Raw genomic sequence first — 15,436 nt, 5'->3', positions numbered from 1 at the left:
TGTAAAGCTTATTTTTTATACAAAATGTTAATGTAGCCAGCCCAGGGATGGTAGGTTACTGCTTTTTATCATATTTCTCTGTCTTGCATGGCCTCAACCTTGTGGTCCAAACTGTGGCAGGATTGTCCCAGGAAACAGGATAGAAGAAAGGAAGAATGACAATAGAAGAAACAGTATATACAGGCTGGGGCTGAAGAAATGTTTTCAAAAACATAACACTTCTCTTGACTTCACTTTGGCCAGAGTTTTGTTATGTCCCATATTCAAATATAAAGACATTGGAAAAAACATACTTTATTCCAGGCTTCCATGTTCCTAGTTAAAATTCCCGTCTTCTAATAGAAGGGAAGGAGAGGAGAATGGATATTGAGACCACTAAGTATTTAGTGCTGAAGACACTAAATACTTACTCACTGCCAAAACCAACAGCCATGACTTTGGTTACCATATTAATTCCTTATTATTACTTTTTTTTCTTATTTAATCCTCATAAGAACTTTCTTCTTCCTCATATTGCTCCTTCTTACCGTCATTGTATTACACTCTCCTGATTTATATCCTATCTTAGTGACCTCTTCCTCATGCCCATTTGTTTCATTTGCTGCTGACACCATAATGCCAGTAACCCCTAAATTCTCTCTTCAATCTTCTTGATTCTAGATGACTTGCATGGAGTGTGTGCATTAGATGCAACTATGCCCTGTACGTGGTGACTTTTTCTTATGCCCAAGATCTATATATAATCAATCACCTCCTGGGTATCTATAACTTGACATCCTATAAGCATATCCCACCCATGTATTCAAAACCAAATTCATTAATATGCCAAAACCAGCCCAAATTTTTCACATTTATTCTTTCAGTGACAATTCATTTAGCCACATAGGAAGTCAAACCAAGGTCAAGGGCCTCATCCTAGACTCTTTCTTTATTTCAACATGGATGGTCAGTGCTTTCTAAATCTTGCTCACTTTACCTCCTAGTCACCAAAATTGTCCCCTCCTTTTATCTGCACTGTTCCTAACCTAGTTGAGGTTTCTCTCACTTCTGGTCTGGGCTGGTTAAGTCCAGTCTCAACTCCATTCTAACTCATGTTCTATAGTATTTATTTTAAAACATTAATTTAATTATTTTACTCCTGCTTTAAACTCCCAGTTTCTAGAGCATTGTTTTTCGAACTTCAGATTCTGAACCACTAGTGGACCAATAAATCAGTTCAGATTATTGAGACCAACAAGTTTTTAATAGGATAAAATGGAAGACTATACACTGTGAAAGAGAACAAATATTGTTCTGTAGAAGTTTTGGTTATATATACATTTGTGAGTATGTGTGTAGAGGGGTGGGTATGTATGCATTGTAGTTGTGATGTAAAATATATTTCTTACTCTTGACCACAGTCAAAAATATTGAATGCTTCTCACCTGTGGATCAATCTCTAAAGTCATTTGCATATACAGGCTGCTCATTGACTTAGTTCTTGACTCTGTTCCCAGCTTCATCTCACACTGTTCCTATGACTGAGGACCACACCCTAGACCTGCAGTTTTCCAAATGTGGCATGGTATATCATACCTTACATTGTACTTCTATAGCCTTGAATGTTTTTCCTTCTTTGTTTACCTATTAAACTCCTAACCATCTTCAAAATTCACCTCACATATCATTCTCATTGTAAAGTCTTTTCTAATCCACCCTCCCCCCCTTCCTCCAAGGAAATCTGTTCATCTCTCCTTTATTTATGACAACTCAGGACCTGGTATATTGAACTGTCATATATGATTACATACATTTTCTGTACATGTATAATATATATATATATAAACATATGTTTATGTTTATTTTAGAGACTGTAAAATGTCCTAAGTACCAAAACTCTGTGTTTTATTTCTAGTCCTTTGGAGCTGAGCATAATGCCTAGCATACAGTAGGCTGCCCTTGGAGCTCATGGGGTACCTCAGTATTTTTGGATATCAGTATTTGTCCCTATTCTAACTCTATCTCTGTTGTTCTTATTAGGTTTTCCCTCATCAAGCTGAAATAGATTCAAAATTTTTTAACTAAGTTTTGAAGAGTCAGGCATATGAGTGTGTGTTGGGGGCTGGGGGCATGTGTATCTGTGAAAGAAAATCAGGCAGGTTATTGGTGTACATTGTAGGTTGATTTGAAAAATACTGCTCTGAAATGTATTAAATGTTACCAGAAATTTAGATTGTGACCATCTTTTTAGGTAATTCAAAGGGGATTATAGATATGGAAGATTTTTTTAGCATGAAACCAAAGTATTTCATATCTTGATCAGAATATAAACACTCCTAGAATGATAGCAATGTGATAATCCATTTCTCCTGGGCACTATTGAATGATACTTCTTAGCACTCCCATTTCACTTCTAAAATACTCATTACTTTTTCTAAAATTTCCTCAACCAATTTCTCAATATGGTTTTTTTACCCAAAATAATGGTAAACAGATTGCGGGAACCATACTGAGGAAACAGGCTGAGAAATTGAGAGAGGATTCTGATAATTTGGAGAAGAGAATGGTGCAAATAAAGGAGAAAAGTCCTCTGTATTTCTGGGAAAACTGAAAATATTCAGTACATAAGCATAATTTTAAATCTACTAATGTTTTACAGTTACAGGTTTTCTAAAGAAAGTTTTATGGATCCATCAGAGAATTCAATATCAAGCTTAACCACTTGTTCAATTAATCAAAACTTGTTACTCAATACAACATCTGACATAGAAGAAAAAAGTAAGAATTGATAATGTCACTAATAAATATTCTAACACATCAACTTAATTATATCTATAAAACTGTGATATTCATTAGCAAAATTGATTAAAACAAACAGGAAAAACATTTGCATTTGCGTATATAAGACAAAACATAGTTTACTATATATTATATAGAGAGAACTTTTAGAAGGAATAAGAAAAGAGGAATATTTCAGTAGGAAATTATCAGAGTATATGCAATTAAAATGAGGAGGGAAATGGCATAAGCATATAAAAATATAATTAATCTTTATAAAAATGCCAATCATTACATCAATTTGTTTTTTACTATTATTACACAAATCATAAGTCCTAATTATATATTATAACACTAAAGATTTTTCTACCTATTAGATAGGAAAAACTTGAGAAGAAATGTGTAGAGAAAAAAATGCACATTTTGTGCATTGCTGGGAGTATATTTCTAACTCTTTTTGGAAGTTAATTTTCTATACGGTAAAGAGAAAAAATATGCACATGTTTAAATGAGCAATTCCACTTTTATTGATTTATTGTAAGGAAATAAGAATGTACAGGACTTAAATATATTTGTAGTTATGGCATGTCTGTTTAATAGAATGAAAAAATAGAAATATTTAATGAGTAAAAAAGATTAATTAAATAAATTATGAAATTTTTATTTAGCACACTACTATGCAATCATTAAATCAGTCATTAAAATATTGAAAAAGAAATCTTAATAACATGGGGAAATTGTTATATTATGGTGTTAACTGTAAAAGTAGATTGCAATAAAAACTGGACATTTAATTATATAATGTACCTAATGAATATCATGCATATTTTTATGTGAACTAAAAATATGGGTGATATATATGAATACTAGAAGTGGCTCTCTATATATGGTAGGATTACAGATAACTTTTACTTATTTTCTTTGTGCCTTTTTTATATTTTCATATTTTATAATGTCTGAATTACCTATAATTAGAAAAAAAGCAAAAAAAATCTTAATGGAATAATTATGAGTTGAAATAGTTAGTTTCTAATAGGAATGCTAAAATTAAGGTTTAAAATAAAACTCTATCTTATCTCCATAGGTTGTGAAAAGGAATCTGGGTCATATATGTGGATATATATCCTAATGGGTAACATGCTCCGTGGAATTGGGGAAACCCCCATAGCACCTTTGGGGATTTCTTATATTGATGATTTTGCTGAAGAAGGACAGTCTTCTTTTTATATGGGTAATGAATAGAAAATATTAGATTTTATGACTGCTTTCCCTGGGTCTATGCTTGACATAATATTGTTTCTAAATTCATTTTTTTATTTATTAAAAAATTATTTGGAGAAATGTATTGTGTAATGTCACTTTAAAACCCATACTGAGTAAGAGTCATGTATTCATGGCATCTGATAAAATTGTTTTATAATATTTTCAGGTTCTTTGCATGCAATAGCAATGATTGGTCCAGTCATTGGCTTTATACTGGGATCTCTGTCTGCTAAATTGTATGTGGATATTGGATACGTTGATCTAAGTAAGTATAGTCAGAGACAGTAACATGATAATGCTTTTCAAATACAAGACAGCCTTCTTCCAAATATTCGAGTTCACTCTTTCAATAGTCCTTTGTTGACTATTTGTAAAAAGGTACAAATAGGAAATGTGTTAATAACCAAAATAAAAATAAAATTCAGTTCATAGCTACACCAGACTTTTACAAATAACTGTAAAATGGGAAGATTTCAACAAACTTGCTTGAGATGACTTTACCCAAACTAATGGCAAACAGATTGCAGGTCTCTCAACGTGCCTTGTAATTTTACTTACCTACATTAATCCTTGGAAAACTTCCTTTCTCTCTTTTGCTTGCTTAGTTCTTAAAGTGTCTTTCAAAATGTGCCTCCAGAAAAGCCCTACTTTACCACCTCCCACTGACCCAGAGTTAAGGGCCCCTATTAGTCACCAGAGCATCCCTTTATTGGAGCCCTTATCACAGTAAGCCGTAAGTGTATGCCCTTACCTTCCATCTCTTTCAGAACATAACAGAATGGTATCTGCCTTCATATTAATGAATAATTAGTGTTTGTGAACAAATAAATTTGATTTTCTATCCTACCAGGACTTAAACAGATATCCAAGGAGATCAAAAGACTCATTTCCAAAATGGAGTAGACATCACATAAACCAACAAAAATCATAAACTAGAAAGTATTTTATAATGTAAAACTAAAGCAAGTACCTCGTGAGATGCTTTATATCTTCTATTTCTGGTGTGTGAATTAGAGTAAGTTTGTATTCCATACATTTCTACTCAGTCACCTCCAAGTTCATTATTGTTTTTTATCACTAATTACACAGATATAGTCAAAGTCTTTAGGATGACAGTTTTGTAACTTCACTTCTCTAATCAGAAATCACCACTCACAATATTTTAGAATTCATGGTGATTCCATTTCTAGCACTGAATATTTAGATCTTAATACATTTTCTCTTCTTCAGTCATAAGAATGATGGAAATGTATTATGAAGTACACTTTGGCAAATCCAGTGCCTAGAAGAGACAAATAGGTAACGTAAGTGAGTAGAGTGTCAGGTGTGGTGGTTAAACCAGAAAGAATTAGTGATGGTGAATCACCTACCCGCAACACCCATAAGGCATACAGTACTTGGCCTCAAATTGTACTTCCCATACAGAAGATTGAGACTATCTTCTTATTGAGATAGAAAAGATTGAGTTCTTCTTATTAGGTTTTTTTGTGTGTGGTATCATTAATCTACAATTACATGAGCAACATTATGTTTACTAGACTCCCCCCATTATCAAGTCCCCACCACATACCCCATTACAGTCACTCTCCATCAGCGTAGTAAGATGCTATAGGGTCACTACTCATCTTCTCTATGTTGTACAGCCCTCCCTGTGCCTCCCCTACATTATGTCTGCTAATAGTAATGCCCCCTTTTTTTTCCCCTTATCCCTCCCTTCCCCCCAATCCTCCCCAGTCCCTTTCCCTTTGGTAACTGTTAGTCCATTCTTGAGTTCTGTGAGTCTGTTGCTGTTTTGTTCCTTCAATTTTTCCTTTGTTCTTATACTCCACATATGAATGAAATCATTTGATACTTGCCTTTTTCTGCCTGGCTTATTTCACTGAGCATAATACCCTCTAGCTCTATACATATTGTTGCAAATGATCAGATTTGTTTTCTTCTTATGGCTGAGTAATATTCCATTGCATATATGTACCACATCTTCTTTATCCATTCATCCACTGATGGACACTTAGGTTGCTTTCATGTCTTGGCTATTGTAAATAGTGCTGCGATAAACATAGGGGTGCATATGTCTTTCTCAAACTGGGCTGTTGCATTCTCAGGGTAAATTCATAGGAGTGGAACTCCTGGGTCAAATTGTGTTTCTATTTTTAGTTTTTTGAGGAACCTCCATACTTCTATCCACAATGGTTGAACTAATTTACATTCCCACCAGCAGTGTAGGAGGGTTCCCCTTTCTCCACATCCTTGCCAACATTTTTGTTGTTTGTCTTTTGGATGGCGGCAATCCTTACTGGTGTGAGGCAATATCTCATTGTGATTTTAATTTGCATTTCTCTGATGATTAGTGATATGGAGCATCTTTTCATGTGCCTGTTGTCCATCTGAATTTCTTCTTTGGAGAACTGTCTGTTCAGATCCTCTGCCCATTTTTTAATTGCATTATTTGCTTTTTGTTTGTTGAGGTGCATGAGCTCTTTATATATTTTGGATGTTAACCCTTTATCAGATATGTCATTTATGAATATATTCTCCCATACTGTAGGATACCTTTTTGTTCTGTTGATGGTGTCCTTTGATGTACAGAAGCTTTTCAGCTTGATATAGTCCCACTTGTTCATTTTTGCTTTTGTTTCCCTTGCCTGGTGAGATAAGTTCATGAAGAAGTTGCTCATGTTTATGTCCAAGAGATTTTTGCCTATGTTTTTTTCCAAGAGTTTGATGGTTTCATGACTTACATTCAGTTCTTTGATCCATTTCAAATTTACTTTGGCGTATGGGGTTAGACAATGAACCAATTTCATTCTCTTACATGCAGCTGTCCAGTTTTGCCAACACCAGCTGTTGAAGAGGCTGTCATTTCCCATTGTATATCTATGACTCCTTTATCATATATTAATTGACCATATATGTTTGGGTTAATATCTGGACTCTCTATTCTGTTCCACTGGTTTGTGGGTCTGTTCTTGTGCCAGTACCAAATTGTCTTGATTACTGTGGCTTTGTAGTAGAGCTTGAAGTTGGGAACCAAGGTCACCCCTGCTTTATTCTTCCTTCTCAGGATTGCTTTGGCTATTCGGGGTCTTTTGTAGTTTCATATGAATTTTAGAACTATTTGTTCCAGTTCATTGAAGAATGCTGTTGGTATTTTGATAGGGATTGCATTGAATTGGTAGATTGCTTTAGGCAGGATGGCCATTTTGACAATATTAATTCTTCCTAGCCAAGAGCATGGGATGAATTTCCATTGTTAGTGTCCTCTTTAATTTCTCTTAAGAGTGTCTTGTAGTTTTCAGGGTATAGGTCTTTCACTTCCTTGGTTAGGTTTATTCCTAGCTTTTTTACATACTCTGAAATGATTACAATAGGTTACAACCATTTTCTTATATAGATGCAATAAAGAGAAAAGAAAAAAAAGTGAAAAAATTGTTCTCTGTGATGAGAACTCTTAGGATTTCCTGTCTTCCCAACTTCCCTGTATATCACACAGCAGTGTTAGCTATACTCATCATATTGTCCATTAGCTAGTACTTACTTATCTTATAACTGGAAGTTTCTACCTTTGACCACCTTCCTCCAATTCCAATTCCTGTCCCCCTGCCTTCTGCCTCTGGTAACTACAAGTCTGATCTCTTTTCTTAGGAGTTTTGGGTTTTTTGTTTTTTTTATTCCACATGTAAGGAAGATCATACAGTCTTTGTCTTTTTCTGCCAGTTCTTCACCAATCAGTTCAATTGATGTTTCTGGATTCATCTGCTGGTAATATCCTTGGGCAGATGGAGCATGCTATTATGGTCCATTTTGGGGCAAGGCAAGTCTAAGCTCTGAGGACAGGGGTAGTGGGGTGTGCCACTGGCTGAAAGCAGTCGGACAGGACTGCGGCCTCGGTTCCCTACCCATGTGAGGCTGCAGGATGGGCTCTGTGATTGCCTGGATTCTCTGGTCGGGCAGAGTCTGGTTGGGAGCAGGTGCTACAGTAGTTGGGGCTGTGATTTAGCCTCCCTGGCCTGGCAGGGCAGCAGGACAGAACCTAAGGCAGGTACGCTCACTGTTTGGGGACCCGAAAGAATATGCGCAGCATTCGCTACTGAGGTCAGACACCCAGGTTTGCTCTGTAGATGGAGGAAGCCATGGACTGTGGCCTTTGTTTAAGCGCCACTGTATGTGGGGCCATTGAATGGGCTCTGCAGCTTCCTGTGTGCTCTGGGCTAGGCTCCCTAGTTGGAAAGAGTAAAGGCTGTATTCAGCAGTGAGTGGAGCTGTGAATTAGGTCCCCTACTTGGGCACAGTGGGAGAAGGAGCTCTAAAGCTGGTAAAGCTCTTTGTTGTCTTAACTCAAGCTGATCTGCACCCCAAGTTCTCTGACTCAACAGAGCTACTGGATCTGTTCTGAACACTATCAGCTCTGCCTGCCCACCACTCAGCTCAAGGGCTGCTGGGCTGCACAGTTATAGGAATTGAAAGCCCTCTTTGTCAGGTGGGACTGGAAGACACTCTCCACAGTGGGTGGGGCTGTCATGCAGCAGCCTTGCCTGGGCAAGAAGAGGATGTGCTACTCCAGGCTACCCGCAATTTTCCAAAGAGTGTCTTTGGTTGGGAGGGGCTGAGAATGAATTCATATCCATGGCTATGAATTAATCCCCCTGCCTGTGCATAGCATGGGTATGCTCTGTGACTTGCACTGACTTTTTGCTGGGGGCATTCAGCTCTACCTGGGCCACACTGCTTCGAGAAGTTGTTGCCAGCCCTGCTATCAAATGGAGCCATACACATTCTCCACAGTGGTTGGAGCTGTGATTCAGCTCTTTGCGTGGCATGGGAAAACCAGGCTCTAGGACCAGCAGAACGTTTCATTTGAGGATCTGAATCAGGCAAATGTGCATGTACCTGCCAAGTTCCCTAGTCACAGTGCCCTCTAAACGTGTTCTACAGATGAGCAAAGCCACCAGTTGGGATTACTACCTGGGCATTTATAGGGATGAACTTGATCTGCCAAGATGTGTGTGCTAGTCATTGCAAACCTCTCCCCTCTATTCTGTCATAGTGTGATTCCCAGTGGTTGAGCCCCGCAGATTCTCCTGTGGTCTTTGTGGTGCCAGATCAGAGAATGGACTCCTGAAAAGTGACCCACAGTGCTGGGGGTCGGAGTGGTAGCTGGTTACCCCCTACCAGGTTGGTCCACTGGAAGACCTGGAGGCTTAGGGGAGACCTCTTGGCAGTAGTGCTGTGCTGGCCTGGGGGAGGGACAGGGCAGTCAATGCCGAGCACCTCTCTTCCCCTCTCATGCAGTCCGTCTTGGTTTCTGTGGTGCACAGGGGTGCTTCCGCCTCACCCTCATTCTGCAGGACCCTCCCAGGGGATCTTGCTCTTGAATAGTTGTTAGCACTTCTCCTTGCAAAGGGGAGTGAATCGGGAACAACCTATGTCACCATCTTGGTGCCATCCCTCCTCTTTCTTGTTTAGATATAGCATTTATATATCATTCTTCATGCTTGAAAGGAAAATATAATTGAAATAAAAATGGTTAAATTATCCCTAAAATTTAGAGTCCAGTTCTCCTGGGTCCCTTTGAAACTCCAATTTTCATTGTGTGTGTATCTTCCTTGGTGAAGATATCATACACTGTGCTGTCAAAGTGTCAAAAGCAGTGGAAATGCAAGTTTAGGGCAAAACAAAACAAAACAAAAAACCACGTTTGGCTCTTAACTGATGCACTTTTCATTGTTTATGCTTTCTTGACCCTAGCAGGTGGAGCTCAGATGTTTCCACACAATAATGAAGTTTCATATACATTTTATAAGAGATCCTTAGGTGCTTTGCAGCCTGAAATATTCAGTGATGTCAGTTGTCCAGTCATGTCACCAGAAAAGCTATGAAGTTCACACAGGCTGAGACAATGACAATGTCATGACTGAATTCCTGGACAGTAGGAATTGTGAGATAACATTAAATGTCAGACTTACCCTGATTTCAGAAACAGCAAAATTAGGAAAAAGAGTGTCCCAGAATTGATGAATTATTGTTTATTTCCCCCATTTATGGAAGAGAGCAGTCATTACCATTATCTTGCAGAATTTGTTGCATTTCAAAATGATTTTTGACTGGTGTCTTCAAATTCTTTATTCTAGGCAGTATCCGAATAACTCCTAAGGACTCCCGTTGGGTTGGTGCTTGGTGGATAAGTTTCCTTGTGGCTGGACTATTGTCCATTATGTCTTCTACGCCATTCTTTTTCCTGCCAAAAAGTCAGGGTAAAACACAGAAAGAAAGGAAAGTTTCAGTATCTATGCATGCACTCAAAACAAATAAGGAAAAAAGTCAAGTGGCTAATTTGACCAACCGGCGACAAAATGTTACTGAACATCTAACTGGTGAGTAGGCCACATTCAGAGGCAATTTGGAACTGTTAACCCCAGTGAAAGGATTCAGTGAATATTCCATGTAATCTAGAGTTAGCTTTCTTATTCACTCAGTTTAGCTGCATTATTTTTCACTGCTACAAAGCTAGTAAATTAGATAGCATTGTTTTAGCGTTACCACTAAAGCAAGTAAATATTTTCTGAACACATACCACCTCTTTGAAGAGAATTAGGCTTGTTGTCTTTAGCAGGGAGAAACCAGAAAAAGGCTAAAAATATCTGTTACTTACAAACCAAAGAGTATATATTCAGTATATATTCATTTCAAAATTCTGTAGTATAAACTATTAGGGTTAAAAGGACTTTAATATTTAATTTATTCATTCATTCATTCACTCATTCATTCATTCAAAAATACTACCAAACTGCATACTATGCCCTGGTGATAGACTATTGCCTCTGTTTTCCAAGAATTTACAATCTAATGGGTCACACCAAGAAGAATATAGACAATAGCAGTTCAGTAAATATGGTAAAGTTAGAGAATTATGGGTGACTATGAATTGGGCAACTTAACTATTCTTAGGTGGAAAGATGCAATCAGAAGAAGGATGTCAGAGACGGTTTCTTTCTACATAATTAGAGTAAGATTATTTTCTTAGTAATTATATAGAAAACAGTTTGCTTACCTAAATATTCAACAATGCAGTGGAAGCAACAGTAGTAAAGATTATCCAAGTCTGTAACATGAATAAGGATTCTCCACCATTTGACAGCACCTTCTCTTTCAAGCATAAGCCATGATGGCTAATGGAGAACAATTTAGGAGCAATAATCTGGAGAATGATCCAGCAGCAAGCAGTCAGAGCAAGAGGGCTGAAATAATGAGGTGTTTCAACGTTGCAGTTTTCAGATTGCACAGAAATGGTAGAATAGTAAAAGCCAAAGCAGAGCAGTGTCCAAACCCTTGGCAACTTCTTCAAGTTGAAGTTCAAGTGACATTAAAGATTCTCAGATGTAGCCCAAGTTCTCCGTCTCATCAGTTCACTTGTTCATTCATTTTAATGTTACTTTCTCCTCCCTATCACACTAATACAAAAAGAATGTTGTGCTGGAGCTTGAATTGGTTCATGAAAGGATTATTAAATTTTCAGCTGTACCAGTGACTTCAAACTGGCTATGTTGGGAGAACTTACCACCGTTTATTATTGTGGAAAATAGAAACTATGACAAATCAGGCTTTGTTTCCCCAAGAGTCAGTTGTCAAACATTCACCAGTACATCACCGAGAAGTTTTTGAAATGTAATATGCTCACTAAAAATAGCATACCAAGAAATTTTCATTTGGTTTATACCATTTCCAGGATATCAGTCAAATCCCTAAGAAGCAGTGGATTGTCTGAATTCATGAGGAACGTGGTTGACTGTGTGCCCTAAAAGGGTGGAGAGGATAATGAAGATATAAAAATAGGGCAAGAACAAACATCATCTATTTTATCAACTGTGTTTGGAGAATAGTAATCAGAATAGTAAAGAGGTCCTTACCTTTGTGCTATTAGGAATGGATGACACAACTAAGACCATTTAGTCAGAAAAAAACAATATTGGATTTATCCTCTCGTTCTTGAGTAGAAATAAGACTATTGGTCAGAAAGAAAGAAATATTTCAGTTGACTAAAAAACAGTTTGTAAACAGTGAGTATGGAGCGATTTCCTTTCTGAGGTAGTCACTTTAATGTCACTTGAGTTGTTTATTGATTCACTTATTGAGGATATGTAGTGGATCATGATCATGTGGAAGTTCAGTCTATATGACATCCAAGTTCCCATCCTCAAAAATTCACTGATTTGGAGAACCTGGAAATTCATTTCTTTTGATGAAATGTGAAACTTACTTAGAATGCCTCACAGGTTAACTGTCCTTCCTGACTGTGGAGGCCCATGGAGAGAGGTTTAGCATTTTGACCTAACAATTTTCAATGTTATTTATGCCAGCTATAATTTCCTTAACCTCTTCTTTCTTCCCTTCTACACACTTTGCCCTCTCTTTTCTTATTATAAGCAGATAACAATATTTCTTAGTTGCCATTGGATAGAAAACTTAGTTCTCACTCTATTTAATGGAAAACTTTAGAGACCCATAGAGTGAGATCTTTCAAAGTCCATGTCATCCATCTTTCAATGAGCATATCTGATTTGTTCTGCTAGATTCTCATACTTGCTACTGTTTTTCTAAATAGTCCCTTCCACTTTTAACTCAAATTACAGCTGGTTGACATGGCGATTACAGACCCAGATCACATAATTTTGCCATGGACAGATGTTATAAATTTGTTACACACCTGTTTGTAGGCACAGGTTGTTGTACTATTATTGTCATAATGTTACTTGAGATACAACATCATCGTTTTCTTCATGTCCTTGCACCTTGAGAAAGATGATTTATAATACTGCCAGATGTGACAAGGTAGTATTTTGTAGTAGTATACCAGGTATACAAGAGATTTGACCTGGCACTAAATTGATCTTTTGATTTTTGAACCTTAGTCTCCTTATTTCTGTGAGATTTGGATTATACTACTTTAAGGTAAATTTCTATTTAATTATTGTATTTTATATGATAATTATATTATGAAGTGCTAATAAATAAGAGACCTTGCATTTCTTATTCACGTTTATTTCTTGAGCACCTAGAATATTACCTGGTACCCAATTGAAAACCAAATATTTGTTGAGTGAATGAATAAATGAACTCATGATTTTGCAGTTGTATGGTAGAGCAAAGTGCGCATGAAGTCAACAGAACAAGTTGCAAAGCAGCATGTATGTATGCTCCCATTTGGGGATAAAATGAGTTAGCTAAATAAATAGGAACATACATAAGGAAAAAATTGAAAGAATATATTTAAAAATGATCGGCAGTAAGATTGCAGAGTATTCCGACTTCCTGTGTTATGTATTTACATAATTTAAAATCTTCTATAATTTAAAATATTGACATATCTTTAAGTGCATTATATTTTATTTTTATTTTTAATAGGTTTTCTACAGTCCATAAAAAGTATCCTTACCAATCCCCTATATGTTATATTTGTGTTTTCAATGTTGCTACAAGTCAGCACCTTCATTGGTGGCTTTACTTATATCTTCAAATACATAGAACAACAGTATGGTCGCTCAGCATCTGAGGCTAACATTTTGTTGGGTAAGATATTATTTATATTTGCCTGATAAGTGATATACTAGCATGTAATTGAGTTCCAAGTGACATTTTGTTGTGAAGGCAATTTCATAATTTAGTAAATATAATTTCCATTGACTCCATTGTACCTCTTAGCAAATTTGTCAATCTTATGATATTGTTCTGTATTTAAAGTTGCATCTCATGTTATTTTTTAGATGAATTTCTGAAGGAAAAGTCGAGTGTGAATGGAACATTTAGATAGGACAGCTGCATAATTGGATCTTATAATTCGTGCTGAGCTCCTGAGAGAAATCCTTTGTAATATAATCATCATAATTCCATAATTTATGGACTTTGAATGAAGACCCAGATACTTATAAAAAATAGGACATTGACATTTCCAAAAAGAAAAATCAGCTTAAGCTATCAATTATGTCTGCATAATTCAGAGAAAATATCACATTTTAGAGAGTTTTGCTACAATATCTATTTCCAATGACATAGAGACTTACTTATGAAGGAAAGGTTTTTCATATAATAATCTTCCCCCATCCTAGTATAATGTAAAACTCTTAAGAGCAGTATTTTACTCACTACAGGGCCCAGGACACTGTAGAAACTCAACAAATATTTGACAAATTAAACTGAATTTAGCAAGTGGTATCTAAGTCATAAGTAAATAAGAAAATAGTTATGTATGACGCTCTTATTGAACTTAAAACCTCAAACCATAAAAGTTAGGTTTGACTCCCAATAAGGTTTTTGTTAGGCAGGGGTCTTCATTTTAATAACTCTTACAGGACAATGAAATGGAAAAGTTGTAAAGGATCAATCATTTTTAATATCATATTTTGATTTATTTATCATCTCAGGGTATATGTGTGTTTGGATGAGTAGGAAGAGATATTAATTCTAGTGTTTAATTCTAAAGTACTGGACAAATTTGGAATGAGTTTTTAAGGATTGGAGCTCTTTATTTTGAGGAGATGTAAAGGGTTTTTAGATGGTCAGGATGAAATTCTTATAGGCAGGAAGATAACATTGTGTTGCTGTTTTCCAGGAAAAAACACCCATAGAAACCATCTGTTCAGGCATGCAATTATTTTCAGTCACTGACTTTTGCTTCTGGGGGACCCAAACCCTCAGCACTGAGAGGAAGAAATTATTTTGTCTCTCATATGGAACACTGGTCGCCTCCCTCCATCCTGGCCTGCCAGCCTTCTACTTAAGAATAAGATTGGAAGAATCTGGTTGATATACACTGTGTTTCATATATGGAAAAATATTTCAGCATAAATCATATTTATATAATTAGACTTTTTTGTCTTCTTTTTTTTTTAGGAATCATAACCATACCAACTATTGCAGCTGGACTGTTTATAGGAGGATACATCATTAGAAAATTCAAACTTAGCTTGCTTGGAATTGCCAAATTTTCATTACTTGCCAATGTGTTGGGCTTCTTGTTTAACCTATTAAATTTTGCACTTATCTGCGAAAACAAATCAGTTGCTGGCCTAACCTTGACCTATGATGGGTGCGTATTTATCAATATATCAATTGCACAGTATATAAAGACCCAATGTAAAAGACTGAGGAAAACCGTGAAGATAGCAATTTTAACTAAACTTTCTTTTAATTGAGAGAAATTTCAATTTGCAAATTCTTAAAATGCCCATTTCTTATAATCTCAGAAAGCTTTCCTTTTCTTCCTTCCTTAAAGAAAAGCTACGTAGGTTGTAATAATAGTTATTATGTATGGGGTACTTACAAGGAGTGATGGTTACTTTTATCCCTTACAGATAGGGAAAGCAAGGCTTAGACAGATACACAAATTACATGGCTAGCAATATTAAGAGTCTTTTTGATT

At 36.3% G+C, this 15,436-nt stretch overlaps 1 protein-coding gene across 2 annotated transcripts in view; it reads left to right on the top strand.

Moving 5' to 3' along the window:
* Nucleotides 1-15,436, top strand: part of LOC108398364 (solute carrier organic anion transporter family member 1B3-like) — a 67,509-nt gene that overhangs the window by 35,836 nt on the left and 16,237 nt on the right. For both annotated transcript variants that reach the window (XM_037020341.2, XM_017662314.3), the window contains 6 exons: nt 2,639-2,757; nt 3,842-3,988; nt 4,187-4,285; nt 10,152-10,394; nt 13,423-13,587; nt 14,908-15,103. In XM_037020341.2, coding sequence (XP_036876236.1) covers nt 2,639-2,757; nt 3,842-3,988; nt 4,187-4,285; nt 10,152-10,394; nt 13,423-13,587; nt 14,908-15,103 — 969 coding nt within the window. The remainder of the gene's footprint in view (nt 1-2,638; nt 2,758-3,841; nt 3,989-4,186; nt 4,286-10,151; nt 10,395-13,422; nt 13,588-14,907; nt 15,104-15,436) is intronic.

Source organism: Manis javanica, chromosome 15 (assembly GCF_040802235.1).
Source record: "Manis javanica isolate MJ-LG chromosome 15, MJ_LKY, whole genome shotgun sequence".
Taxonomy (NCBI): Eukaryota; Metazoa; Chordata; class Mammalia; order Pholidota; family Manidae; genus Manis; species Manis javanica.
Note: the sequence above shows the minus strand (reverse complement) of the source record. Positions and strands in the feature narration are given on the sequence as shown.